This window comes from Dermochelys coriacea, chromosome 1, assembly GCF_009764565.3.
Source record: "Dermochelys coriacea isolate rDerCor1 chromosome 1, rDerCor1.pri.v4, whole genome shotgun sequence".
In the NCBI taxonomy this organism is placed as follows: Eukaryota; Metazoa; Chordata; order Testudines; family Dermochelyidae; genus Dermochelys; species Dermochelys coriacea.
Window position 1 is genome coordinate 6,678,920 of NC_050068.2, and position 26,517 is coordinate 6,705,436.

Here is a 26,517-nt window from a genome sequence, read left to right on the forward strand (position 1 = left end):
AGGAATCTCACAAAACTGGGCAACAAAGTGGCAGATTAAATTCAGTGTTGACAAATGGAAAGTAATGCACATTGGAAAACATCATCCCAACTATACATACAAACTGATGTGGTCTAAATTAGCTGTTACCACTCAAGAAAGAGATCTTGGAGTCATTGTGGAGAGTTCTTTGAAAACATCCACTCAGTGTGCAGCGGCAGCCAAAAAAGCAAACTGAAAGTTGGGAATCATTAAGAAAGGAATAGATAATAAGACAGAAAATGTCATCTTGCCTCTATATAAATCCATGGTACACCCACATCTTGAATACCGCATGCAGATGTGGTTGCCCCATCTCAAAAAAACATATATTGGAATTGGAAAAGGTTCAGAAAAGGGTAACACAAATGATGAGGCATCTGGAACAGCTTCCGTATGAGGAGAAATTAATAAGAGTGGGACTTTTCAGCTGGGAAAAGAGACGACTAAGGGGGCATATGATCGAGGTCTATAAAATCATGACTGGTGTGGAGACAGTGAATCAGGAAGTGTTATTTACTCCTACTCCTAACACAAGAACCCAGAGGTCACTCAGTGAAATTAAGAGGCAGCAGGTTTAAAACAAAGAAAAGGAAGTATTTCTTCACACAGCTCACAGTCAACCTGTGGAACTCATTGCTAGGGGATGTCCTGAAGTCAAATGTACAACTATGTTCAAAAAAGAACTAGATCAGTTCCTGGAGGATAGATCCATCAATGGCTATTAGCCAATATGGGCAGGGACGCAGCCCTATGCCCTGGGTGTCCTTAAATCACCAACTGCCAGAAGCTGGGACCAGACATCAGGGAATCACTCGATAATTGCCCTGTTCTCTTCATTCCCTTTGTAGCTCCGGCGCTGTTGGAAAACAGGATCCTGAGCTAGATGCACTAGTCTGATCCCATCTGGCCGTTTTTATATACACAGCAGGACAGCCCCGCACGCAGTACGCTACACGTTACACAGACAGAGTAGACACAGTACACAGCAGGGCACATCCATACACATCACACGGTACACACCAGGACAGCCCCCCCTGCACCCATAATACAAGTTTGCTTTGTGTAGCATCTTCCCAAGACACTTACCCCGGGCAGAGAAGATGGTGTGGAAAATCCAGTCGCAGCCAGGGGAGAGGGTGACTGGGAAGCCCGGGTGAAAACCGAGATGTATACGAGAGAGGGCCTGGAAGCCCCCGGCTGAGCTCAGGCCCCATCCTGCCAGGCACTGCCCACACATAGTGGGAGACAGTCCCTGCCCCCCCAGAGCTCACCGTCTAAGGGCTGGTCTCCAGGGAGAATTTTACCAGCGAAGTTACACTGCTCAGGTTCTGCCTCGGGGACACATGTCCTAGAGTTACAGGGCCTTGTTCTGGCTTTCAATGTGACAGAAGCTGACCTGCGGAGAAGACTCTGTTAGCCCGGCAGTAGGACTATCTACACGGGGGCTTACAGCTGTATAACGATGCTGGTGAAATTCCCTGGGTGGATGAGCCCTAGGCAGGCTGCTGGGGAAACTGAGGCACAGCTCGGGGCAGTGCAGGAGCGGCCTACAAGGGGGCTCGCAGGGCACAGGGGTGCAACTGAGCCCAAGCGGCGTGGGAAGGGGAGAATGGAGAGACGCCGCCCACGGTGTGCCTGGCACGCCCTTGGACCAGCTCCCTACCTTGGTGAAAGAGCCCAGCCCATGGGACCCTCTCCAGATATGCACAGCTGGGCTGCAGAGCTAGCTGGAGCGTCGGGTTCATGGCCACCGGGGCTCTTAGGTCCTCTTTGTCTCCGTTTCTTCTCCCTTTTCTCAGCACGTGTAGCTCTCTGTACTGCTCCCCCTTTCTTCTGCTTTGATAGACTCAGGGGCTCTGTCTGCTCTGGGGTTCCCCCTCCAACACGGCTGGAGCTCAGCACCAGAGGGCCCTTGCCTTTGTGGGGGGGGACCCCGGCAGTATGGGGGTTTCCGTGTCAGGGCGCCTGTCTCCCCAGGCTCTGTCCGGGGGCAGTGGAAATGCAGGCCGCGTAGCCTGGGCTTTCCAGGGCTGTGCAGCGGGGCCGGCCGGTGCAGACGATGCTGATCTTGGCAGGAAGTCAGGCTGGTCCATGCGCCGATGTATTTATAGCCCGACAGTAACCCCTTTGTGCTGTCCGGCAGACAGGAAAACGCAGCCCCCGGGGAGGGACGGCCACAGAAAGGAGGGTGTTGTGTGCTCCAGCTCCCATGCCAGCCTTGTCCGCCGCATTGCTGAGTCAGCACACCCGCCTTCTCCCCTCCCCTGTCCGCCTGCCCCAGAGTGACAGCCCCAGCCTCAGCTGCCGGGCGTGGGGCTGGGCTGAGATCAGGCGGCACCCTGGGGCATTGGGCCAGCGCCGCTCCTGGGTACCTGGCAGGGCCTCAGAGCAGGTACCGGATAGGAGCACCGGACACGCTTCCCCCAGCATGCTCTGCTACCCTGGCTCAGCGGGGCAGATCTCTAACGGAGGATGGGAACTTGCCAGCCAAGGGCCAATTGGTGCCGCCTGCACGATGGCACCGATTCACCTTCGCATGGGCTACCATGCGGGTACGGGAGAGGAATGCTCGTCATGTGGAGCAGGGACACCTGGTCTCGGCCCGCTGTGCTTACAGCAGGACGCGGCACGAATTCAGGCCGGTTTTGCAGAAATCTTCATGTGGGAGATGCCCCCCACCCCACCCCACCCCCGTCCTTCCAACCCCCACTCTAAACGGGTTGCTATTTTGGTTTGGAACAACTTTTCCTTTCCAATCTCCGAGGAGGTCATTATTTCGAACGTCGCCGACGTTCCAGAAGGGTCGCAGTCAAAGGGAAGCGGCTGGCTTTGGTTGGCCCGGGCCGTTTCTGTTGCCGAGAAACCGGCCTTTGTTCCGCCTTTCACGTCACCAAAACGTTCAGTTTGTTCAGACCCGAAACTAACTTTGTTTTTCAATTTTTCAAACTTTGCCACCGCTGTGACCCAGCTGTTGGTGATGTGGCTGGAGCAATGACACCGCTCCCCGCAGGGCGGGCTGGCTGTGTTTGCCTGCTGCATGCCCTTCCTCAGCGGATGAAAGCCCGACAGGCATTAACGAGGTCCTGCGGTGGTGTCGTCTCCTGCCTTCCCAAGACCCCATGGTGTAGCTCAGCCTTTAACTAGGGAATCCTCACAAGGTGCTCAGGACTATTAGCTCTGGGGAAACTGAGGCACGGCACAGCAGAGTGACTTGGTCGGGGTGCCGCGGGGAGCAGTGTCAGAGCCGGGGTTACGCTCCAGGAGTTCTTGGCTCCCAGTGCTGCCTCTGAATCCCGTTGAACTCCCCCGTCTCAGCTGTACACCGTTCACTGGCTGCAAGCCGTCTCCTTCGGCGGGAGTCAGCCCAGCCCTGCCCCTGGGGTGGGGAAGACGGGCCCTGGGACATAGTCACAGCACCAAAAGTGGCTTTTGTGGCCGCCTGCAGCTCCAGGGTCGCTGGTTCCTGTGGCTAGCCCTCATCTTGCAAACAGCCCTGCAAGATGCATGAAGGCCGTTCTGGGGCAGCTAAAAGGGATTGTAGTCAAGTGGTTAGAGCACGGGGTGCCCAGGCCCCGGATTTGCAGTGAGATTGGCAAGCCAAAGCCGGGACCCGTTTGCTAGTAGCAAAGCGCTTTGAGGGCCCGGCGCGGAAGGCACTCGGACGCAGCCACGTTTGATCATGATGGTCTGTCCTGTGGGCTCAGTGTTCTCAGGGGCCCAGCCCCACTGTCCTCTCCAGGTGCAGGGGCTCAGGGCTTTCTCCAGCTGCTCCTGAGATGGGATTTCTGGCTGGGAGAAGGCTTAGCCCAGCCTGCACGGGACAGCTGGAGGAACAGATGCACTGGGCAGGACGGCACCAAGACCTGCCCTCGGCCCCTGGCCGGGACGTGGGAATATTGGAGAAGCTCCTGTTAAAATACCTCCCAGCTGGGCACAGGCTAATCAGCTAGGGTGAGCACTAGTGTGGGGGAAAGGACGGGCAGCAGGGTTAATGCTGTCATGTCCCCGGCCCCGAAGGCCAGCCGCTAGCCATGAACGCTAGCCAGACAAACCAGCACCAGCCAGCGCACTGTGCTGCCAGGGTCGGCCGGACAACATCGGGCAGGCGTCAAAAGCCATGGGGTGGCTGAATGAAGCCATAGAGCAGGTCGTCCTCTAGCAGCCCGCTCCTGAAATGACTGCAGCCTGTTGCTGGAGGAGCTCTGGCTTTAGCTCAAGAGGCAGAAGTCTGCGCCCGGGGTGCTGAAGGTCCCTGGTTCAATCCCTGCTCTGTGTACGGCATTAATCGCTGTGGGGCATTAGTGCTGACAGGCTGCTTGGCAGAGGGGAGGGATCTGAATGGAAAGGGGACAGGAGAAAGCACAAACCCCTCGCACAAGACAACTCTCCCTGCCCCCACCTGGTCCCTTCTCCCCAGAGAGTCCCTCCTCATATCCCCAGGTCCCCTCCCCCTGGAGATCTGCTCAGCGGCTCACACCAAGTTTGCATTGCATACAGCAGGGCCCCGGGACGCAGAGGCTGGGCTGGGGACAGAGGCGCTGGCACTCGGGAGATGGGTGCTGCCCACCGGCCATGTGTACAGCAGGGCCAGTGTTGCTGCCTCGCCCCCAGCGCTGCTGGATACCTCCCCAGATAGCCCGGGGGGGAACCCCCGTTACCTTGCACGGATCTTGCCTGGGTGGGGCTGATGCTTGCTCCAGCTAGCCCAGCCTCTTGTCTCCAGCATGGGAAGAGAGAAAACCGCCCTGCCCCGCATGCTTCCCCCATGCCTGCCACCTCGTCTCCTCCTAGGCATGGCCAGGCCCCCCTGAACTCTGCCCCTTCGCCCTCCTCATGGGGGCAGGTGTGCCCAGTTTCTAGAGACAGTTTCAGTCTATCTGGGCGGCACCTGGTTTCAAGTGGAGTCTGGGTGGCACCAGGCACCACAGGGCCCTGATCTCGGATGGGGTCTGGGCAGCACCAGGCACCACGAGGCCCTGATCTCGGGTGGGGTCTGGGCAGCGCCCGGCATGACAGGGCCCTAATCTCGGTCGGGGTCTGGGCAGCGCCCGGCATGACGGGACCCTGATCTAAGGTGGGGTCTGGGCAGCACCTGGCACCACGGGGTCCTGATCTCAGGAGGGATCTGTGCAGCACCTGGCACCACGGGGCCCTGATCTCAGTCGGGCTCTGGGCAACGCCCAGCATGATGGGACCCTGATCTCGGGTGGGGTTTGGGCAGTGCTTGGCACTACGGGGCCCTGATCTCAGGAGGGATCTGGGCAGCACCTGGCATGACAGGGCCCTGCTCTTAGTCCAGGTTTCTAGGTGCTGCCGTAATTGAAGAAAAAGAAGGGCTTCAGGGAGTGAGCATGGGGAAGGATGAAAAGCCCTGACTGGGGTTCGGGCCAGGAGAAGGAGGGCCGAAGAGAGGATGGGAGTCAGAGGCTGCTGCTAGGATCTCTGGGTTGAAATGAAGATGCACGTCGGCTGCCCCAAGCGGTTGCGCTAGTGTAACGAGGGGAGTGATGTTAATCCAGCGGGTCTGTGTGTGTGGACGCGCTGCCGACAGTCCAGCCCTTGCATGGGTGGGTCGAGCTTGTTCCCTTGCACTGGAAGCCCTGGGGCCAGGACAAACCGCTGGCCACTGGCACAGTGCCTTGCACGGGCTCTCGCTGCTGCGACCTTAGCTGGGCACGGGGTGCCAGGCCTGGGTCAGGCTGATGCCCCCGGGGGCTGGTGCTCACCGGACCTGGGCAAGTTGTACTAGGGCCCTTGGAGCCGGGCTCACGCTGATGGCTTCTCTCCTGCCCCCTTGTGCCCCCAGACGTCTCAAGGAGTCCAGGTGAGACGCTTCAAGACCCTGAACGAGCTGATCGCTCTCTACCTGCAACCCAACCAGGGCCTGGTCTGCACCCTGCTCTTCGCCGTCGAGCGGGAGAAGGAGAAGGAGAATGCCGAGGACAGGGACTATTCAGGTATGTCCTGGGAGCTCGGCCCCCGGCCTCACCAGCTGGGCTGGCCTGCCCCGGAAGCCAGGCTCAGGAGGTGATCTAGAGTGGTAAGAGGCGGGATACTAGGGAAGATGGGCCCATTGATGTGATCCAGGGACTCGGGAGGCAGGATACCAGGATAGATGGGCTCATTGCTCTGATCCAGGGTCTCGGGAGGCAGGATACCAGGGTAGATGGGCCCATTGCTGTGATCCAGGATCTCGGGAGGGGGATACCAGGCTAGATGGGCCCACTGATGTGATCCAGGGACTCAGGAGGCGGGATATCAGGGTAGATGGGCCATTGCTGTGAGCCGGGTCTCAGGAGGCGGGATACCAGGGTAGATGGGCCTGTTGGTCCAATACAGGGGGCTGGGGCAGGGTGATATTGGGTGGTCCTGCTGCTTCTCTCACACTCACAGCCCATCTCACTCCTCCTCCCCTTCCCCTTCACACCATGCAGAGATTAGAGCCAGAGCTGCCTGCTGCCACCTCCAGCCACACCACGTAGGGCCTGTGGCTCTGGGCTCCCAGTGGGTCTGGACCCCAGCAGTTGAACAGCTTGGGACGTGGTTGTTGCGCCATCTGGAGCGGCTCACGGCTGTGAGTGCCGACCGCAGGGCAGAGCCCCCCAACCGGCCGTGTGGTCTGTAATTCAATTTTGCCGAGCCAGCATGAAATGTGAATTTCTGGATTGCGGTCACAGCCAGAGCCCTGGAACGCTCCCGGCTGTCTGACCCCCAGGCACACTGGCCTCAGGGAGAGCTGGTTCCCGTACGCCAACAATGAAAAAATATTTAGGTAGCTCCCATCCCAAGAGACAAGTTGCTTCCCCCAAGGCAGTTGGTCCCTCCGATCTCACACCAAACACAACGCTGCTGGCCAGTCCTATGGCCCTTCTCCGTGGGCAAGAGACGATCCCACCTGACTGGCTAGTTCCAGAGCAAACGTGGATAAAGCAAACCTTTAGCTATTCCCTTGCAGCAGGGGATACAGAAATGATCAGGGAGATTCATGCCGGCAGCAACTCACAAGCATTTCCTGAACCCTTGACACGTCGTTCCAGGGTCAATACCCCTCTGACCCGTACTCACATGCCAGGGAAACAGACGGGTGCCAATCAATGAATGTGTCTGTGCTCAGCGGAGGCCCAAAGCCTTGGCAAGAGCTAGCCCCTGGTTGCCAGGGTCACCGTGGGTATCAAATCAAGACCCCCCCAGGAAGGTGATCGGGCTCCCAGGCCCTCCAGGGCGGGGTGAGCTGGAGATCCCAGTATTGCAGGTGACATATGAGGCCCCAAACCCGGCTCCGCCTGTGACCTGGCTCTGCTCCTCCCTTCCAGATGGGGAGGACGAAAAGCCCCCATTGCCACCGCGCTCCGGCTCCACCAGCTTCTCCCCCGCGAGCTTCGGACCAGCCACGCAGGATGGGGCCATCGAGAGGTAAAGAGCCTCAGTCTACAGAACCATCAGGCGGGGCCCAGAGATCCCGCCACAGGGGGGGGCTGCTGGTGCCCCTCACTCCTGACCTGCAGCCCCCCATCTCTGCCCATGCTCCTCACTCCTGATCCACAAACCCCCTTCCCCCTGCTCTGTTCCTTGATTTCCCCAGAGCAGGGAGCCCGTGAGAGCAATGATTTGGTGATCTTGTCCTCCACCAGCTAGCCTGAGACCCATCTGGCCCACTCCTTGAGTCATGGAGTAATGTGTCCAGTTTTGGACCCCACACTACAAGAAGGATGTGGAAAAATTGGAAAGTGACCAGCGGAGGGCAACAAAAATTATTAGGGGACTGGACACATGACTTATGAGGAGAGGCTGAGGGAACTGGGATTGTTTAGTCTGTGGAAGAGAAGAATGAGGGGGGATTTGATAGCTGCTTTCAACTACCTGAAAGGGGGTTCCAAAGAGGATGGATCTAGACTGTTCTCAGTGGTAGCATATGACAGAACGAGGAGTAATGGTCTCAAGTTGCAGTGGGGGGGGATTAGGTTGGATATTAGGAAAAGCTTTTTCACTAGGAGGGCGGTGAAGCACTGAAATGCGTTACCTATGGAGATGGTGGAATCTCCTTCCTTAGACGTTTTTAAGGTCAGGCCTGACAAAACCCTGGCTGGGATGATTTAGTTGGGGATTGGTCCTGCTTTGAGCAGGGGGTTGGACTAGATGACCTCCTGAAGTCCCTTCCAACCCTGATACTCTATGTCCTGAGCCAGGCTGGGTTTCCTGGGGGGGCTCTCGGACAGTTGGGCTAGTCCAGCCCCCTGGCTGGGGAGGTGGTTCCGGGTGGAGCAGGCTGGAACGGTAAGAATCTGTCCCCTCTGATGCTCCCTAGATACACCCCACTGCCTCTCCCCTTTGCACACCCACTCCTGCATTGCTGCACTCACACGCTTGGGCTGTCTTTTCCCCCGCGCACACACTTGCTAATGCACATACACCTTTGCACACTTGGGCTCACATGTGCACGATCACCCTCAATCACACCCGGGCGCCTTTGCCCCCTATCCATTCCCACTCTCTCCTGGGCGCCCCCACCTCTGGAGTGATGCTCCCCTGCAGACTGGGGGGTCCCATGGAAGTGCTCTCTCCCGGGACCTGCTGTCACCAGAACTCAGCCCTCCCACTGTGCCCTCCTGCGGACATTTGCTCAGCCTGGGATGCAGCGGGCGTGTCTGGTGCTCGGCCCCCGTTTGCTAACCTTTGTGCACCCCCTGCAGTGCCACCAACGGCCTCAGCACGGTCTCCCATGAGTACCTGAAAGGCAGCTACACCCTGGACCTGGAGGCTGTCAAAGCTGGGGCCAGCAGCCTGCCCCATCTCAACAAGACCCTGGTCACCTCCTGCAAAAGGCTACACAGGTAAGAGCCTAGCCTGGAGCCCCCCGGTGGCTCAGGCTGCATCTTAGCTGCTGATCCCCACCTCTACAGGGCTGTCTCTGCCACGGCGTGCTGTGGGTGGGAGCTACCACTAAGAGGCATGCAGGGCGCTATGGGTATCTCACTGCCTAACAGGGGTTGGCCCCATGGATCTGCGGGGCCCTGGATAGCATGGGACAGCCCCCTGTAAAACCTGCACCGGCCCCTGGTGCGGCTGGCTCTGCCCAGCCAGCTCTGCCCACAGGCTGGGGCAGGGGCACCAGAGAAGTTCCCTGCCCCGGGGCTGGCTGGCTGACGTCTGTCTACACCTCTGCCTTTCAGCGAGGTGGACAAGGTCCTGTCCGGGCTGGAGATCCTCTCCAAGGTGTTCGACCAGCAGAGTTCGCCCGTGGTCTCCCGGATCCTCCAGCAGGTAAGGTCGGGAGTGGGGAGTAATGGGACATAGGATCCCTCCCCCAGCCTTATGGCTGCCCTGTGTCTTCTCAACGCCTGCTGCCTCCCTTGGGCCTTGCTGTGGGGGACCGGCCAGGTGAGGCCCACCCCCCCCGGATCTGCAGGCTGGACGTGACCCAGGCTGGGTGTCTTTCTCCCCCGTAGCAGCTGAGATGACACATGAGCTGGGGACCCGCACGTGATAGCAGGCTGAGCTGGGTGGGGCGGGGCTGTGGGGTGCCACCGTGTGGCCATCAGAGCAGCTGCTGTAGCGGGAGTTGGTGTCCCCTCTCTGGTGTGGCCTGGGGGTGGGGGGCACAGCCCACCCATCATCCCCCACACTTTAGGTCTAGACTCAATTACCCTTCGCCCCTTACGATACCAGATCGGGGACTGGCAACCTGGCGTCCCCTGCAGGAGGGTGCCCTGTAGTCCTGGATACATTGGCCGGGCTTGACCATCTCCTCCCAGCATGCTCTGTTCTGGCAGCTGGAGACCTGCCCCCGGGAAGGACCTGGCTCGGAAGACGCTGCATGTGTCCCTGGGGACCATCAGTGTGGGTGGACAACCCAGAACGTCTTGCCCCTTTGCTGCCAGTCTGGCTGGCACCAGCTCGCTCTGAGGCTTCCTGTTCCCCACTAGCCTCCCGATGAGCCAAGATGCCCCAAACAAGTCAGCTCCCAGAGCCTGAGGGAAGGGAGCTGGGCTGGGGGTCTGGGCACCTGAGTTCTGTCCTTGCTCTGCTGCTGATCAGCGACGTGGCTTGAGGCTCTGTGCCTCAGTTTTCCCCTCTCCAAAAAGGGGACCCAGACCCTGATCCTCCATTTGGGACCCATTCACATGAAAGGGGATGCAGCGGCATTAAATTGGGAGAACAAACCGAGCCCTCTTTGTGGGGACGGGGAAGCCCCGCTGGCCTACGCACCCCCGATTCCACACTCCCGCTGCGCACGGTGTGCCTCGTTGGGGCCGCGAGGCTGCTGTGCCATCTGAGTATTTTCTGTTTTGATCCCTTTTGCGGCTGCAGACCGCCAGCCAGACAGGAGAGCAGGAGCTAGAGAGCTTGGTGCTGAAGTTGTCTGTCCTGAAGGACTTCCTGTCCAGCATTGAGAAGAAGGTGAATGAACTGGCCCGGTCCCCGGACACCTGCAGCCTGTGTCAGAATGGGGCTGGGGACGCAAACCTGTGCGGTCCGCATGGGTCTGTATCGGCACAGTGGGGTGGGCCTGGGCTCTGTGGATGCGTGGCGGTGTCACCCTACCCGGTGCTTCTCCCAGGCTGAGCTTAGCTGCGTCCTGCTGCTGCTGGATTCAGCTGTGGAGGCGAGGGACGGAGCCGTGCAGCTGGACAGCGCTGGGACCAATGGGCTCTTGGAGCCGGCTCTTGGCTCTGACACTGATTCCCTCAGGGGCCATGGGCAAGTCACATAGCCATCTACCTCCACAGCTGCCTGTCATCTGTGCGGAGCACCTGCCTCTTCCATCGACTTCCTGGGGGACTGATGGCGCCATGGGTCTGACCCCCACCTTCTCAGTCCTGCCCGGGCCCTCCCAGCCATTGTAGTGATTCGCAGCCCCCACCAGAGCCAGCCAGCTTTTGCATGGCAGCAGGGTCTCCACCTGCTCGTCAAATGCTTGGCCTGGGCCCAGCCCTGGCTCGCACCAGGGCTGAGCTGGGCCCCTTGGGTGGGTGTGGCTGCCGATCTCCCACCTCCCACATGTTTTCCTCCCGTCACAGTGATGGGGGGGCACAGGGGAGCCGCTGAACTCAGTGGGAACCAGCTGCAGCTCACGGCGCGTCCTGGAGACAGATGAGGAGTCAGCTCAGGTTGGGGAAGGGCGGGCTAACGCCGGGAGACCCTGCCCAGGCCTAAGCCCCCCCCAGGCTTTGAGGGGAGCGGGGGACCCGGCAGGTGCCGCGTGTGACCAGGCCGTGATGATTCTCTCTCCCCGCCAGGCTCTGAAAGCTCTCCAGGACATGAGCTCCACGGCACAGTCTGCCCTGCCCTGCCCTCCCGCAAAGCCAAGAGCATCCCCGTGCAAGCGTTCGAGGTAAAGCCTTCACCCCGTGGCCCCCACCCCGTGGCCTGGGCTGCTGAAGCTCCCACACCCCAGCCGTGGAACAGCACTCGGCAGGTGCCACTTTGCCCCCGAGACAGGCTGAAGAGAGCGTGGGGTTAGGGTTAGCCGAGGGCTCCCGGCCAAATTACAGCTGGGGGCTGGGTTTCTCAGAGGGATCACGGCTAAGGTCTGGCGTTCAGGGTCTGCTGTGAAATGGAGGCAGGGTTCGGGGGCGAATTGGGGCCAAGGTTTGGATTCTGAGGTGAATCAGGGCCAGGTTTGCGATTACTTCAGGGGGAATCTGAGCCGAGGTCTGGGATTAGTCCATGGGGAATTGGAGCCAGGTTTTGGCATTATTTTAAGGGGAATTGGACCTAAGGTTTGGGAGTTTTTGTGGGGAATCAGGGCTGGGTTGGGATTATTTGAGGGTGAACCAGAGCCAAGGGTTGGGATTGTTCTGAGGTGAATCAGGGCCGGGTTTGGGATTGTTGTGCAGGAATCTGAGCCAGGGTTTGGGTTCAACTTTGATAGCACCAAAATCTCATAAGAAGGGTTTTGACGGTGTCTAAACCAGACACTCCTCCTCTCCCAACCCAGAAAGAAAGCCACGGGGTGGATTTGCATCTGGGGGTTTCAGTCTGAGCACTCCCTCTCCCCACGACTAGCCAAAGGGGTTCAGATGCAGAGCCCTGGCCTCTGGCCCTCGAGAAGCAAAGCAGAGCCGGTGTCTTTTCCAGAGTCGCTCCGAAGCACATGCCGGCTCCTGGATGATCAGGAACGACATGTTTACGGAGCGCCTCCTGGTCCGTAGGGCTGAGGAGCAAACCAAGCAGCTGTTCGACCAAGGAAAATGGTGATAAATCGTGTAGTCAGCTGCTAGACCCCACTTGGGTTCGTTACAAAATATACTCAGGATACCAAATAACCAACGTCAGTCAGGTTTATTGCTCTGACTCCAGAATAACATAGTGCCGGGAAAAGGTTCTGTACGACCCCCGTCTCACATTCACCACACGCAGGAGGTGAGCTCCCAAAGTCACCCCCCTAAAGCCTCTCTTTGTACTCTTCCCATTTACAAGGAAAAACTACCAGGTCCGTCATTCGAAACCACTGGGCTTTCTGCCTTGGTTTTTGGGACCTTGGTGTGCATCCCTTACCTCTTTGTACTGCACACCTGCATCCCAGGTGCCAAGGGGCATGAAGGCACCTCCGAGGTCTGTACTAGGGGAGAACAACCCCAGATCTTGTCCTCTTCCTTCGGGATATTCCAGTGCAGGCCTGGGAGAATAACTCCCTAGCGGGTGCGATGGTAAAATCCTCTTGTGTCCTGAGCCTGACAGCTTTCCTACTTTCTCAAGCCAAAATGAACTTCAGTGACTGCAAGGGCTTATGGGATATTTAGCATAAGTGAATAGGGTTGTGTACAACTCATAGGCCAATTCAGACTATGTAATTGCCATAGTATTTGTACGTACTGCATTCTAACATATATATATGGTGTAGATAATACATATTATTAATCTGATAGGTATAGGTACTAGCCAGCGTCTATTAGTCAACACCCATTGGTTGAGATGTTTCAAATTGTACTGGCCCAGTCCTGACAAAGCCCTCGGTGACTGGAACTGAGGGTTGGCCAGTCTTTGCCATATGAGTCTCTGAGCTGAACTCCAGCTGCGGAAGAGGCACCAGGGAGCCTAGTGGTCAGTGCACCCGGTTTCCTATCTTGCGCCTCCCAGGCAAGGGGGTAGAGATGTCTGGCTCCTATCCCTAAGATGGAGGCATCACAGTCTTGGTCAGCATTGGGGCCTTGCCCTCCATTGGGTAGGGAAGGGGGACCTGGGCCCTCCCGCTCCACAAGGTCCTGGCCTAGGGCCCTCTTGGGGAGCAACCCCGGTGGAATACTCCAGGTAGAGGTTCCTCATGTCCCACCCTGGGCTGCTTCCTACGTCTCCTCTCCTTCAGTGTGGGGCATGGCCCTGTGGTCCCAAAAGTCAGGAAGCTAGCAGAGTTCAGAATGGGCAGAGCGCCTCAGGGCTGTCGGCTCTCGAAGGGGGCTGCGGAAGGCACTCTCTGGGGACCTGGCCAGTGCTGGGGTCCTGTCTGAGGCTCCACCTTTCATCTGACTTCCAGGAGAAGGCCTTGTCTTCCCTACAGCTGGTTCGCCTTTGCGCCCCCCCACACTCCTGGGCTTCTGAGCTCCCTTTAACCCGCTCCACCAGCCAGAACGCGTTTTGACCTGTAACCCCTCCAGGCCCCGTGCAGGGTACGGACACCCCCTTACACCATCCAGAAGCTGCTGCCCTTCAAATGGGCGGAGTTTTGTGCTTAGGAGAGCTGGGAGCTGCTGGATATACACATGGCGGGGGAGTTAGAAAGTGGCAAACCCTGGAGCTGCTTCTCCCCAGCATGGCTCCCCACCAGTCATCTCGGGCAGTCTCTCTTGCCAAGGATACCAGGTAGAAGACTAGTCACGAGGCCAAATTCCTCCCGGGCTTAGCTCCATTGACCTCAGTGGTATTAGGGCTGGCCCGAGCAGTGCCAAGCGTCCCATCCATGTGCGGCTGTCTCTCTGCCCCAGGTGAAGCTGGACGTCACCTTGGGGGACCTCACCAAGATCGGGAAGTCGCAGAAGTTCACGCTGAGCGTGGACGTGGAGGGCGGGAAGCTAGTGGTGCTCAAGAAGCAGAAGGACTCCCAGGAGGACTGGAACACGTTCACCCATGATAAGAGTAAGAGCCAAGAGGCCCCGCTGCATGCTGCGTCCGGCCCATATTCCCCGTGCACTCAGGGACCAGCTGCAGCCCTCCTGGCGCTGCTGTTACCCCACGCCCCATTGTTTCTGTGGGGTGTTCAGTGTGCTGGGGCTGCCCTGTAGCATGCGGAGATCTGAAATGATTAGCTCTGGCCCCAAAACTGCGTCACTCAGGAATTGATTGCTCACCTGTGATGCCTCGTTGCATGATGCCACGTGTGCCAATCACACCACGCCCATCCCTACAGCCTTGGGATTCCCGTAGTCGGACCTTGGGGTCTTCCCTCTCCTACTGCCTCTGCAGAGCTCGGGGTTTCTCCTGGGGTGGTGGGAGAGGAACGGGGCTGGCGGGTCATGTCTGCTCTGATTTTCCATGCCACTCTCCAGTCCGACAGCTGATCAAGTCCCAGCGGGTGCAGAATAAGCTGGGGATCGTCTTCGAGAAGGAGAAGGATAAAACTCAACGGAAAGATTTTGTCTTCGTCAGTGCCAGGGTGAGTCATGGGTCTATTATTACTGTGTCTGGTGTGGTCCTGCCCACGCAGCTCTGAGGCCGCAGGATGGAAGGCAATGTGGCTAAATTAAAGCATTCGAGCGCGGTTCCATTCCAGAAAGAAACGACATTTAAAAAAAAAACAAAGTCCTGTCTTAGGAGATCTTCTCAGGACAGCTGACTGCAGTGACAACCGGACGTCTTCATTCCTGCAAAGCTAGCCCGGCGCTGGGAGGGGGATGGGGCTTCTCTTCCTCATGCATCATCGACAAGGCTGTTTGCAGAATGTCAATTGTAGAGATCCCAGGGGCCTGGCCACCCCGAGGGTCACTGGGGGCATGATTAAAAGGGGTTGCATGGGTGTCTTCCAGGGCATGATTTCCTAGAAAATCTTAACTTCTAGTGATGATGCAGGAGAAGTAATGGACCCAGCTTAATTCACTGTGGACTGAACAGAGGCCCAGCAAGTGAATAGGGGTACGGAGCTGCTGCCTTTAAAACCAAGGCCACAACCACACATGACTGTTAATCATGCCCTGGCACCAGATTCCCCCCTATAACTGGTTATGGAATTTTTCGCTTCCTGTCCTAAACAGCTGCATAGTGTTGCTGTGCCCCATTAAACAGCAACCATGTTCCACCCCAGAGGTGGCTGCATTTCAGTGGTGGGGGAACTATTGTATAGTCCTTACCTGTCCGAGCCCTTGCTCGAGTGGGTGGCCAGGACCAGGGATTGTACCTGGGTCTCCTGTCCACGGCCCATCTCCTCCTGCTGCCTAACCTGTCTCCTTTGCCTGCCTTTCCTCCAGAAGCGGGAGGCGTTCTGCCAGCTGCTGCAGCTGATGAAAAACAAACATTCCAAGCAGGATGAGCCTGACATGATCTCGTCTTCATTGGCACATGGAACATGGGCAGTGCCACGGGGGCACCTGGGGCAGGGCTTTTCGGGAACGGAATAGGAACATGGCAAGGGTGATGTGGCAGCACGCACACAGTGCCTGCGGGAGTCCCCTTAGCCCAGGAAGCATGGCCCAGGTCACAGACATATCCAGTCCCACTAAACACCTCCCACCTGGGTGCCTTGAAGTCTCTGATCCACCTCCGACCACAATAACCCTACCCACCTCTCCTCCAGCCCCCTGCTGACAGGACATAAGGGATCACAGTCTGTCTTAAATAGGAAGCAGTTGTTTAAACAAAACAGCTGCCCAGCTTCAAGCACTAACAAACAGGCTTCCACCCACCTCGCATTCCACTTTTGTCTGCCTTGTTCACCAGGGCCCACACCTGTCTGGAGCTCCATGCAATACACAGTGCCATCGAGTGGCTGAGTAACTTGCAGCAAGTGAACATATTATTAACATATTAGTCTCTTATGCTCAAATACATTTGTTGGTCTTTAAAGTGCCACAAGTCCTCCTGTTCTTTTTGCGGATACAGACTAACCCGGCTGCTACTCTGAAACCTGTCATTATTAATACCGTAACTCCTCGCTTACAGTCGACCCGGTTAAGGTTGTTACGTTGCTGATCAATTAGGGAATATGCTCATTTAAAGCTGTGCAGTGCTCCCTTCTAAGGTGATTCGGCAGCCACCTGCTCTGTCCATCGCTTGCAGGAAGAGCAGCCCGGTGGAGCGAGCTGGTGGGGGCTTGGAACCAGGGTGGACTGGCACCCCCCTTATCAGCTCTCCGCTCCCCTAAGTTCCCTGTTTGGCAGCCACCCAGCAGGCTACCAATTGCCGGCATTTCAGCTGTCCCTCCCCCCACTGCCATGTGCGGCTCCTGCCCTCTGCCTTGGAGCTGCTCCCCAAGCCTCCTGCTTGCTGTGTGGGTGGGAAGAGAGGGGCTAATGTCAGGGTGTCTCCCTCCGCCCTGCTCCTGCACCCCGCTTACCCCATCTTCCGTAGAGCAGGGGAGGACACTGGACAGTCCCAGAATCAGCAGCTGAGGTGGTGAGCTTGCTGATCTAATTAACAAGGCAGTGTACTTAAGACAGGGATCAGCATACTTAAAGGGGAAATGCACATCTCTCTCTCTCTCTCTCTCTCACGCACACACACACACAAAGGGGTGTGTGTCTGTCTCTGTCTGCTATGCTGTCTCCCCTCCCTTCATTCCTTCCGCCTGTAGAGTGTGAGGTTACTTTAACACAATGAGTTAACCCTTGAGGGCTAGTTCATCATTTAGCAGTAAGGCATTCCCTGGGAAATATCCCACCCTCTGACTTCACCACCTCAACCAAGCTTCACCATCATCATTGCTGGTACCAGTATTAAATTGTTTGTTTAAACTTATATTAATAATTTTTTTTTGTCTGGTGAAAAATTTCTCTGGAACCTAACCCCGCTCCCATTTACATTAATTCTTATGGGGAAATTGGATGCGCTTAACATCGTTTCGCTTATAGTCGCATTTTTCAGGAATATAATTACAACGTTAAGTGAGAAGTTCCTGTACAGAAACTCCTCGCTTAACGTTGTAGTATATTCCTGAAAAATGCTACTTTAAGCGAAACAATGTTAAGCGAATCCATTCCCCATAAAATGAATGTAAATGGCGGGGGGTTAGGTTCCAGGGAAATTGTTTTCGCCAGACAAAAGACATGATATACATATACAGTATAAGTTTTAAATAATTTTAAACAAACTGTTTAATACTGTATTCACCAATGATGATTGTGAAGCTTGGCTGAGGTGGGGCGTAGTGGGGTCAGGGTATGGGGGCTAGTCCCACTCTGCCCATCCGGTGCTCCTGCCAGGCTTGCCCACTCCCCGGCTGGAATGCTGGGTGGGTGGAGTGGGATAAGCCCCCACGCCCCAACCCCACTCCCCGGCAGGAGCGCCAAGTGGGTGGAACAGGGCAAGCCCCCACGCCCCGACCCTATTCCTGGCAGGAGCACCAGGCGGGTGGAATGGAGCAAGCCCCCATGCCCCAACCCCACTCCCCGGCAGGAGCGCCAGGTGGGTGGAATGGAGCAGGCCCCCAAACCCCGACCCAACTCCCTGGCAGGAGCCCCGGGCGGGCGGGTGGAGCGGGGCGAGCCAAACAACCCTATAACAGAACATTGCGCAACTTTAGGCGAGTATGTTCTCTGATAGATCAGCAACCTAATAACGAAACAATGTTAACTGGGATGACTTTAAGTGAGGAGTTACTGTACAGCTACCCTAAATTAGTCTTTTCCATACCCGGTTCCCCTCCTATTTTAGTGACATGGGCAAGACAGGATGGTTGCCGCCTCCTGACACCTGTTCACAACCCCCTGAGAACGCATCCCTGGCTGATCCCCGCCTAGTCCCCGATCTCTGTGAACTTCCGGTGGGCATTGTGTGCAGTGGGCATCACTGCGGTATCAGCACCTCACAAGCTTCGATGTGTTTATCCTCATGCACTCCTGTGAGGCTGGGCCCGACTGCACAGAGGGGAAACTGAGACACAGAGCGGCTAAACGATGGGCCCAAGGAAACCACAGGGAGTCTGTTGCACAGCAGGGAACTAAACTCCGGTCTCTGACATCCCAGGCTGACGGCCCAACCATGGGCCCATCGTCCTGGGACTGAGCAGGGTGACCTCATCGGTGACCGCGGCTCTCTTGGGTCATGCCCTCTCCCACAGGAAGCGTGCCTCCCCCCAAGAGCATCATGTCCTGGTTTACGTCGAAAGGCCTGGGGAAGACCCTGGATGAGATGACGGTCACCATCCCCCATGACATCTACGTCTTTGGTACCCAGGAGAACTCGATGGGGGACAAGGAGTGGGTCGATTTCCTCCGGGGCATGCTGAAGGAGTTCACGGAGATAGAGTACCGCCCGGTAAGAGCCCCAGCACCGGGGCAGGGCCTGAGGAGATGGCCTGGGACCCAGGGCTCTGCAGTTCTACGCAGCCGCCACGCGCGTCTTGAGGGGAGGCTCCTGGAGACGAAGGCTTCCCCGCGTGCCATGCTCCGGCTGCACCGCTCGGCTCAAGAGGGAGCATTGTCTGCTGGGACGCTGTCCTCTCCAGGGGCTGTCCCGCCGTATTGCGACCCAGGATGCAATACCCCACTGTGGTTGAGGGTCTGCCATTAGACGACTCCCCAGCCTCCAAATCCAGGTGGATCCCAGGCTGTGGATGGCCGCGGGATCGCGGAAGGGCTTGGGGAGACGGTTGCTGGGGTGACCGTCCTCCCGAATCCTCAGGATTGCTGGAGTCGCCATTTTCACCTGGAAGAGTGGACGGGGGAGGGCGTAGGGACCGGGTGTGAAAGCCTGTGGCCGCGGGCGGCAGGTATAATAGGCCGGGGGAGGCTAAGCCTCCCCAGACGGGATGTGGTGCACCTCCCTTTGGAGCGCTGCCTGCTGCTGAAAGGGCATCTGGGCAGTTGCCCCCACCCCACGCTGGACCCTGAGGCCCTGCTCCCTCGTCCCTCTCGTACCCCGTGCGCCCCCCCCGCCACGCTGCTCCTCTTCCCATCTCCACTCCGCCCCTTCCCCCATGCGCCTGTCCCTGCCCCGCTTCTCCGCCCCTGAGAGGCAGAGAAGTGTGGGCAGGGGGGCCCTCAGGGGAGGAGGTGGGGAGAGGCCAGGTGGGGTGGCTCCTTGGGGGAGGGGGCGAAGAGGTGCAGGTGGGGGGCCCCTTGGGGGAGGGAGTGGAGAGAGGTGCAGGCAGGGGGGCTCCTTTGGGGAGGGGGTGGAGAGAGGCACGGGCGGGGGGGCCCCTCGGGGGAGGGGGCGGAGAGAGGCACGGGAAGGGGGTGGAGAGGCATGGGTGGGGGTGCCCCTTGGGGGAGGGGGTGGAGAGGCACGGGCAGTGGGGGCGGGCCTGGGGCGGAGTGGGGGTGAAGCGTGAGCATGGCCTCGGGGGGGGGACTAGGCCGAGTGGGGGCGGGCCTCGGGGCAGGGCCACGGTCCGGGCCCCCCACACTTCGAGGGAGCTTCCAGCACTCAGGCCCAGCCTCAGGTGGGGAGTCGCGCGCTGCCCATGCCTGCGGCCACAGGTCTCTGAGCCCTTTAACTTCCTGCGGTCAACGCTTCAGGCTTTTGGAGTGAGGGGTCTCAGCTGCGGGGTCTTTGGCCAACGTTTCCCAGTCGCACCCTAGCATTCGGAGTGTCGTGCGCTGGCGTCTGTACTCCTCCCCAGAGGTGGCAGCATTATTCATGCATGTGTGAGAATTCAGTGGGAGGGGAGCGGGGGGGTGTTTGGAGTGTCTGATCATCAGGCTCTCCGCTTTCTTGCTTTGGGATCCTTCAGCACCAGCAGAGCTGTGTGAAGTGCAGGGTGTTATATATAACAGGGCTTTTATCCCTTTCCTGCAGTCATGGTCAATTCAGGAAGAGTCCCGGGTTTAGTGGCTGCGCCGTGAAAATGTCCTGACCAATGAGGGGCACCTGCAGCAGCACCCACCGGGCGCTGTAACCCCACCCTGGCCTGGTGCAGAAGCAGTGAGCCCATGCTGCCCTCACTTGGCCAGTGGCAGCTCCTGTGTCCCGCCAGCTCGGCTGGGTCTGTCTCCGCTCCGAGCCGGAGGTTTCCCCTGCTCCTCCGTCATGATGGAGGGGTGGCTAGGCCAAACCTGAGCACTGCTGTGACCCCACACGCCTGGTCACTACACTCGGAGCAGGGAGCCGGGCCCAGCCCCGAGACACAGGAGCCACTGCTGTGGGGGGAGTCCCGAACACGCAGTAAAGTCACAGGCAAACGGGAAATCACGCTGTCCAGGACTCTTCCCGCCAGGCCAAACCTGCAGCCATTAATATAATGCTAGACCAGCAACTCCTGAAGGCAGAAAAGACTTAGGAGGAAGAGAAGCCTCCTGTAAACATCTGGGTTGTGCCTTGGTGGTTCAAAAATGTCCTTGTTGGAACAGGGCGGGGGGGAGCAACAGCTATCGGACGTGTCTGCCCCGGGGAAAAGATTGTACTACAATTCCTGGCAGCCATCCTGGCTGCTTTCAACCCCACCAAACTTCATTTAAACCTCGGTTTGCAAACACTGAGCCACAGGGAGGCTCTGCAGGCACTTCCCGGGCGTCTCGGTGGGTTTGTTCTCATTGCTGCACACCTGGTTCTTGCTGTAGGTGGGGTTTCAGGGTCGGTGGCCTTAAGGCAGCTGCTGCCTCCGAGCCAGGCTCCAGCACCCCCACCAGGAGAGCGGAGGTGTAACCTTGTCTTGTTGGCCCCCTGCCAGATCGCAATGCAGGCCTTGTGGAACATTAAGATTGCCGTCCTGGTAAGACCGGAGCACGAGAACCGGATCAGCCACGTCAGCACCTCAAGTGTGAAGACCGGGATCGCCAACACGCTGGGTAGGGGCCGATCTAGGCTCTGCGGGGGCTAGACTAGGTACCTGGGACAGACAGACTCAGCCCTCTGCACTCACCTTTAGCATGGCTGGCTAGGAGTGAGTGAGGGTGCACTCTGGTATCCACGTTGTTCCCCATAGGGCCCTTCTATGCAAGTGGTAGATTCCTATGGTCTTGGAGTAGCAGATCACGGTTTTAGTCCCAGACACTCTCTGCGTGTGAGTGATTTACACAGCAATTGTGTCAGTGCACATGGATTCTTTGCAACATGTCTGTACGTTCTGGCCCCACAAGCTCCAGTGGGGCTGCCATCCAAAATTAGCATTTTCTGATTCTGGGGGTGGGGGTTAGAGCTGGGCTTTGAGACTGGGACTGAAGCTTGGGTGGTGGAAGAGGAGACTGGATGGCTTAGAGGATAGGGATGCTGTGCAGGGCCTTTGAGATGCAGTTGGCCATCCTGATCTGGCCTGGGTCACTAGTCGTTAGTGTCTGTGCCTCTTCACCAGTCTTTGCGAAGCACCTTGATGGGTCTCACACCAATTCCGGAGAGGTCAATGGCCAAATGGGCCCTGGAGCCTGAATTTCTCTTCCTCCCCTCCAGCACAGGGTTGGGGCAAGTTAGCACCAAGATGAGTTGATTTAAATCATCAATTGTAATGGTGAGCTAAATCAGCAAGCAGGAAACCATAATTTCAATCACTGATTTTAATCATATTTTGCATTTTTACTTTTTAGTTACTTCCCTAAAGAAAGGTTGAGTCTCGTTGGCTGGCAAACATTAAAATGTGTTGATTGCAGCAAAATCTAGCCTTTACACTAAATGTGGTTCATCTTTTTACTAGGCAAGAGGATATACTGCATCTATACTCATTGATTTAAGCACTATAGAGCTTGACTTACATTTATTCAGATTCTTAATTTTTACCTTTTTCATTGTGTTAGAAAATGGTGAATGACACATTTCTTATTTATTCAATGATGGATTTTTTACTTGTGATATGTGCGAAGCTCTATTTGGATGGAAATCCAAATTCAATTTAAAATGCACAAAAAACACTTTTTACATTAAATAAAATTACCATAAATGGGCTGGAGATATCAGGAAAAATAGTTTATCAAAACATGTTTTGCCTTTAAAACTAAGTGACATATTACCCACAAGAAGTATGAGCTGTAGTTAATGAATTTAGCTGATTGTTTCTGGTCACCATGTCCTTCAAGATTTTAGAGCTAGTAGATTTCATCCTCTCACGCCTTGTTTTTATTCATAGACTGAGAGAGGAAACCAAGCTTTCCTGCTTTTTCAGCTCCCAATTGATAGCTTAACTTTGAATGAATTAGTCATTGAACTGAACGAGTTGAATAAACTGAAATGAAAAAAATGTTCTCGTTGCAGCTATAGAAGAGGCTACTGGTGTCAAAAGCTGGTTTAGCTCTTCAGCAAACTCTGGGTCCAGGTGCTTAGCCGGTGACTTTCAGTGCTTTGACTCTCTTGCAAACATGTACTTCTTAATATTACTTTCTGTAGTTAATTTAAATTATTTTAATAGATCATAACAAATTAAGGCCTTAACATAGGTAGTCAATTTCCATTTGAATGTTAAATCGGTTTCTCTTTTAAAAGTATACCTGTATTTAATTTAAATTTTAAATGCCAGGTTTTTTATTAATTTATTTTTAAATCAAAGATATATTTTTTTTATCCACCCTGGTTGGCTCAGACATTCCCTCTGCTCTGGCGTGAGAGGAGCCCTGGCTTGGCACCACCCTCCAGCACAAGGGCACAGACTGTTCTGTGATGCCACAATCCTTTCTCTTGGAAGGCCCTGGTTATTTGTCCGGCTTTAAAATGACCCCAGGGCCTGCCTCTCTGCATCTGCTTCTCCTCCCTTGGCTGGCTCTGCCACCTAAGGCAGTGTAGATGGTGCCCCAGGGCAGCTGAACGGTAATGCAGGCAGCACTGGGATCCTGGCGGAGGGGGCTCGCGGGGTCAGTTACAGCTGGAAAGAGGCTGGGTCTGACTATCCCCAAGGCCAGGGAAGGCTAGGATCCAGGGATCTGGTGCAGCTCTTAGCCAGCAGGGACGCTCTTCTCCCCCACCCACCCTACTGGCTTTGTGTTTTTTCTGCTCCAAGTTGCCGGCACCAGCTTCGGCCGCTGTGCCATGGGCCATCAGTGCCCAGAGTGGGCCTGGGAACCGAGCCCCGGCCCGGCCTGAATGGGGCTCACCCCCTTCCCTTCTTCGTTCTGCAGGCAATAAAGGGGCCGTGGGAGTTTCCTTCATGTTCAATGGCACCTCTTTCGGCTTTGTGAATTGCCACCTGACCTCAGGCAATGAGAAGACGGCCAGGTGAGTGCGGGGTGCAGGGCAGGGCAGCCCCTGGCAGAGCTGGAGCCCGTCACCTAACTCTGAACTGGGGGGACGGACCCCCTGTCCCCAGGCACAAATCTTGCCAGTGGGGCTGAGAGGGGAGCTGCTGGTAGCTCCTGCCGCTGGCCATGGGCAGCACGTGAACATGGCCGATGGCTCTGGACAGGCGATGCTTTGGTCTCTATGGAGAGGCACGGCTCTCGCGCGCTCCAGCTCGCTTACAGACGTGGCTTGCTCACTCCTGGACACACAGACACGCTCGCGCTGGGTATACTCGCACCTACCCCCGGCCATGCTCCTGCTCGCTCTGACACACTCGTGCTCGCTCTGGCGCACTAGTATTTGCACCCACCCACTTGCACTCCCGGACTCGGTTTGGGGCACATTTGCCACGCATGCATGCGCCAGTTTGAACAGGTTCGTCCTTTTGCACACCCACCGTGGGGCACACTTGCTCACCCTGGCCTTCGCATGCTCCTTCTTGCTTTCTTAGATACAGGTGAGCTCAGCCTTGCACGCTTGCGTACACTCAGACACACTTGCGCTCACTCTTTCCTGGCATATTTCCATGCACCATCCCACACCCTGCTCCTTGGGGCCGCATCACCCTGGGCCCGGCGGTCAGCACGCAGCGATTGTCGCTGTTAGCATGTACGCTCCGGTCCTGCTGGATGAACTCTGGAAGCACAGACGTTCCCAGGCTAAGCAGCAAGCGTGGCTGGTGGGTCTACTGCCAAATGAGGAAAACCATCATCTCCTTCCCCCGATCTCTCTGTCAGGCCCGGAGCTCTTAGCCTGGGAAAAGCATTCATTCTCCACACACCTTCTCTTTGGTAGAAACCCTGAGAATATTAAACAACCACCCTATCTGTCATCTGTACCATCCCAATGGATCCCAGAGGGCGGTTACACACGTAACAAGCCCCACGCAGCGGGTCAGCGCGTCTGCCTCTGGGGAGGAGCGTGGCGGTGGTTGAACTGGACAGTGACAGCACTCAAATTAGGGCACCCAAGCAAACCCGCTGCTCTTGCGGGAAGCGTCTGGGGATCTTTAGTAACTCGGAGTAGTCGAGGCCTTGGGTTTCTGTTCCCAAGGGCTGTGCCCCTGGAGGCTCTGATCTGTGTCCCCGCCCCTGCCCCCTCTCTGCCGGGCGCGTCTCTCTCGGCCTGCCTACCACTCCCCTCTCCGACAGGCGGAACCAGAACTACCTGGACATCCTGCGTTTGCTGTCCCTGGGCGACAAGCAGCTCAGCTCCTTCGACATCTCGCTCCGCTTCACCCATCTCTTCTGGTTCGGGGACCTCAACTACCGCCTGGACATGGACATCCAGGTGAGGGGGGCGCGGGCCGGTGGGGAGGGGGGCACGGGCCTGGCTGGAGAGGGCTGCAGCGTGGAGAGCGCAGCCAAGTGAGGTGAGGGGCACAGGCCCTTGGGGGGGAAGGAGGGAGGGCAGGCCTGAGGGGAGGGGGGAGTGCAGGCCCCTGGGGGGCTGACCTGTCCTCCCAGCTCTTACCTGCCCGCTTGGTCTTGCCTCCTCCAGGAGATCCTCAACTACATCAACCGCAAGGAGTTCGAGCCGCTGCTCAAGGTGGATCAGCTCAACCTGGAGAAGGAGAAGCACAAGGTCTTCCTGCGATTCGGTGAGGGCGGCTCTGCTGTGGGCAGGGCGGGGTGTCTGCTTTCCCCACCGGCTCTGCCCCTTCCCTGCTGGCGTGGGGGGAGCTATAGGGGGGTCTCTCCTTCTCTGCTGGGATGTTGCTGGGGGGGGTGTCTCCCCTTCAGGGATCAGCATTGCTGGGCTTGGGGTCCGGGGTGTGGATTGTGGCTGCTGAGGGTGGCCGGGCCGAGGCTGGTTCTTCTCACGCCCCGGGCTGTGTCTCTGCAGGCGAGGAGGAGATCACCTTCCCCCCGACCTATCGCTACGAGCGGGGCTCCCGCGACACCTACGTGTGGCACAAGCAGAAGCCCACTGGGGTAGGTGCTGGGGGTGGGGTGGGGAACGGAAGGTGTGTGTGGGGGGCATTTGGGGGGGCTGGGGAGGGATAGCCAGTTCCCGTGGTTGGCTCTCTGGACCCTGTGGGCCAATGAGGGGCCAGCTCCAGGGGCCTTGCCAGGCTGATGGGCGGGGGGAGGGTGCTGCCTGGCAATGCCTCACCCTAGCGTCCTGTGCCCCCGCCCAGGTCCGCACCAACGTCCCCTCCTGGTGTGACCGCATCCTGTGGAAGTCGTACCCCGAGACCCACATCAACTGCAACTCCTACGGTGAGTGGGGGGCGTCAGTGGCACCCGCTGCTGGCTGGGATCACACCTGCTCGCCCTTGGGCGGCTGGCCAGGGTGGTCCACCCCCAGGCTGCCGGGGTGGAGTGTCTCCCGTGGGAGAGGCCCTGGCCTGTGGAGCAGCAGGTCCTGTGTTCTTGCCTCGCTGCTGCCGGCGTGCGGAGGAGCCTGTGGCCGGTGCATCTGCATGGAGGCGACCAGGGACCCAGTGCCAGGCGCTCCCCCGGCTGTGCCTGCAGCTCTGGCTGTTCCTTGGGGCTAGACCTGCCCCGGGCCTGGGACACTCTCTCTCTGCTCAACCCCAGAAGCCCCTTCCCCTCATACCCCCTTGAGCCACACGACACCCCTGAGGAGATGGTGAGTGGGGCAGAGGGACAGCCCAGGCTCCCTACCAGGGCCCTGCTCGCCCAGACCTCGTGGGCGCTGCCTCCCTCAGTACAGCGGGGCAAGGCCGTGCGGGGCTGGTGCTTGCCCTGGGGGGCTCTATAGGAAAGACCTCACGGGCGTGTGGGGTAGACAGGGTGGGGGTAGACAGTCTCTCCCTGCTAGGTCCCAGGTTCAAATCCAGCCCAAACGGGTCTAATCACGGAGGCCTGCGAGTTGCGGGTCTCAGTCCAGTTCTCGAGGGAGAGGTGGGCTCTGTTCCCAGGACAAGGGTCTCATCACTGTTAGCCGAGCGCACCCCCCCCTCCTTGTGAGCAGCCTCAGCGGGAGGGCCAAGGGCTGAAGCGGCGGTGGGAAGCCTGGGCACGTTGGCATGGCAGTGAGGGGAACTGGGACGGCGGGTGGGCAGAGAGGACTGGCCCCCTGGGCTATCAGAATTCCTCACTGAATTCTGGTATGAGGGAAATGTAGTTCTCTCCCCAGCGATGTTTCCAGGGTGCATACAGACGCCCAGCGAAGGGCTGGGCAAAGGGGCTCCAGCGGTGCCCAGCTCTTCAGCTGCCCCACCAGTGATCCCAGGTCTGGGGCACT

General features: G+C 57.6%; 1 protein-coding gene across 1 annotated transcript in view; it reads left to right on the forward strand.

Moving 5' to 3' along the window:
• Window positions 1-26,517, forward strand: part of INPPL1 (inositol polyphosphate phosphatase like 1) — a 72,660-nt gene that overhangs the window by 32,608 nt on the left and 13,535 nt on the right. Inside the window, 18 exon segments of the mRNA XM_043503939.1 lie at window positions 5,828-5,978; window positions 7,335-7,434; window positions 8,712-8,852; window positions 9,192-9,282; window positions 10,330-10,419; window positions 11,259-11,295; window positions 11,298-11,353; window positions 13,944-14,094; window positions 14,505-14,611; window positions 15,420-15,544; window positions 17,448-17,689; window positions 18,227-18,423; window positions 20,777-20,894; window positions 23,145-23,241; window positions 24,456-24,594; window positions 24,805-24,904; window positions 25,150-25,238; window positions 25,445-25,526. Coding sequence (XP_043359874.1) covers window positions 5,828-5,978; window positions 7,335-7,434; window positions 8,712-8,852; window positions 9,192-9,282; window positions 10,330-10,419; window positions 11,259-11,295; window positions 11,298-11,353; window positions 13,944-14,094; window positions 14,505-14,611; window positions 15,420-15,544; window positions 17,448-17,689; window positions 18,227-18,423; window positions 20,777-20,894; window positions 23,145-23,241; window positions 24,456-24,594; window positions 24,805-24,904; window positions 25,150-25,238; window positions 25,445-25,526 — 2,113 coding nt within the window.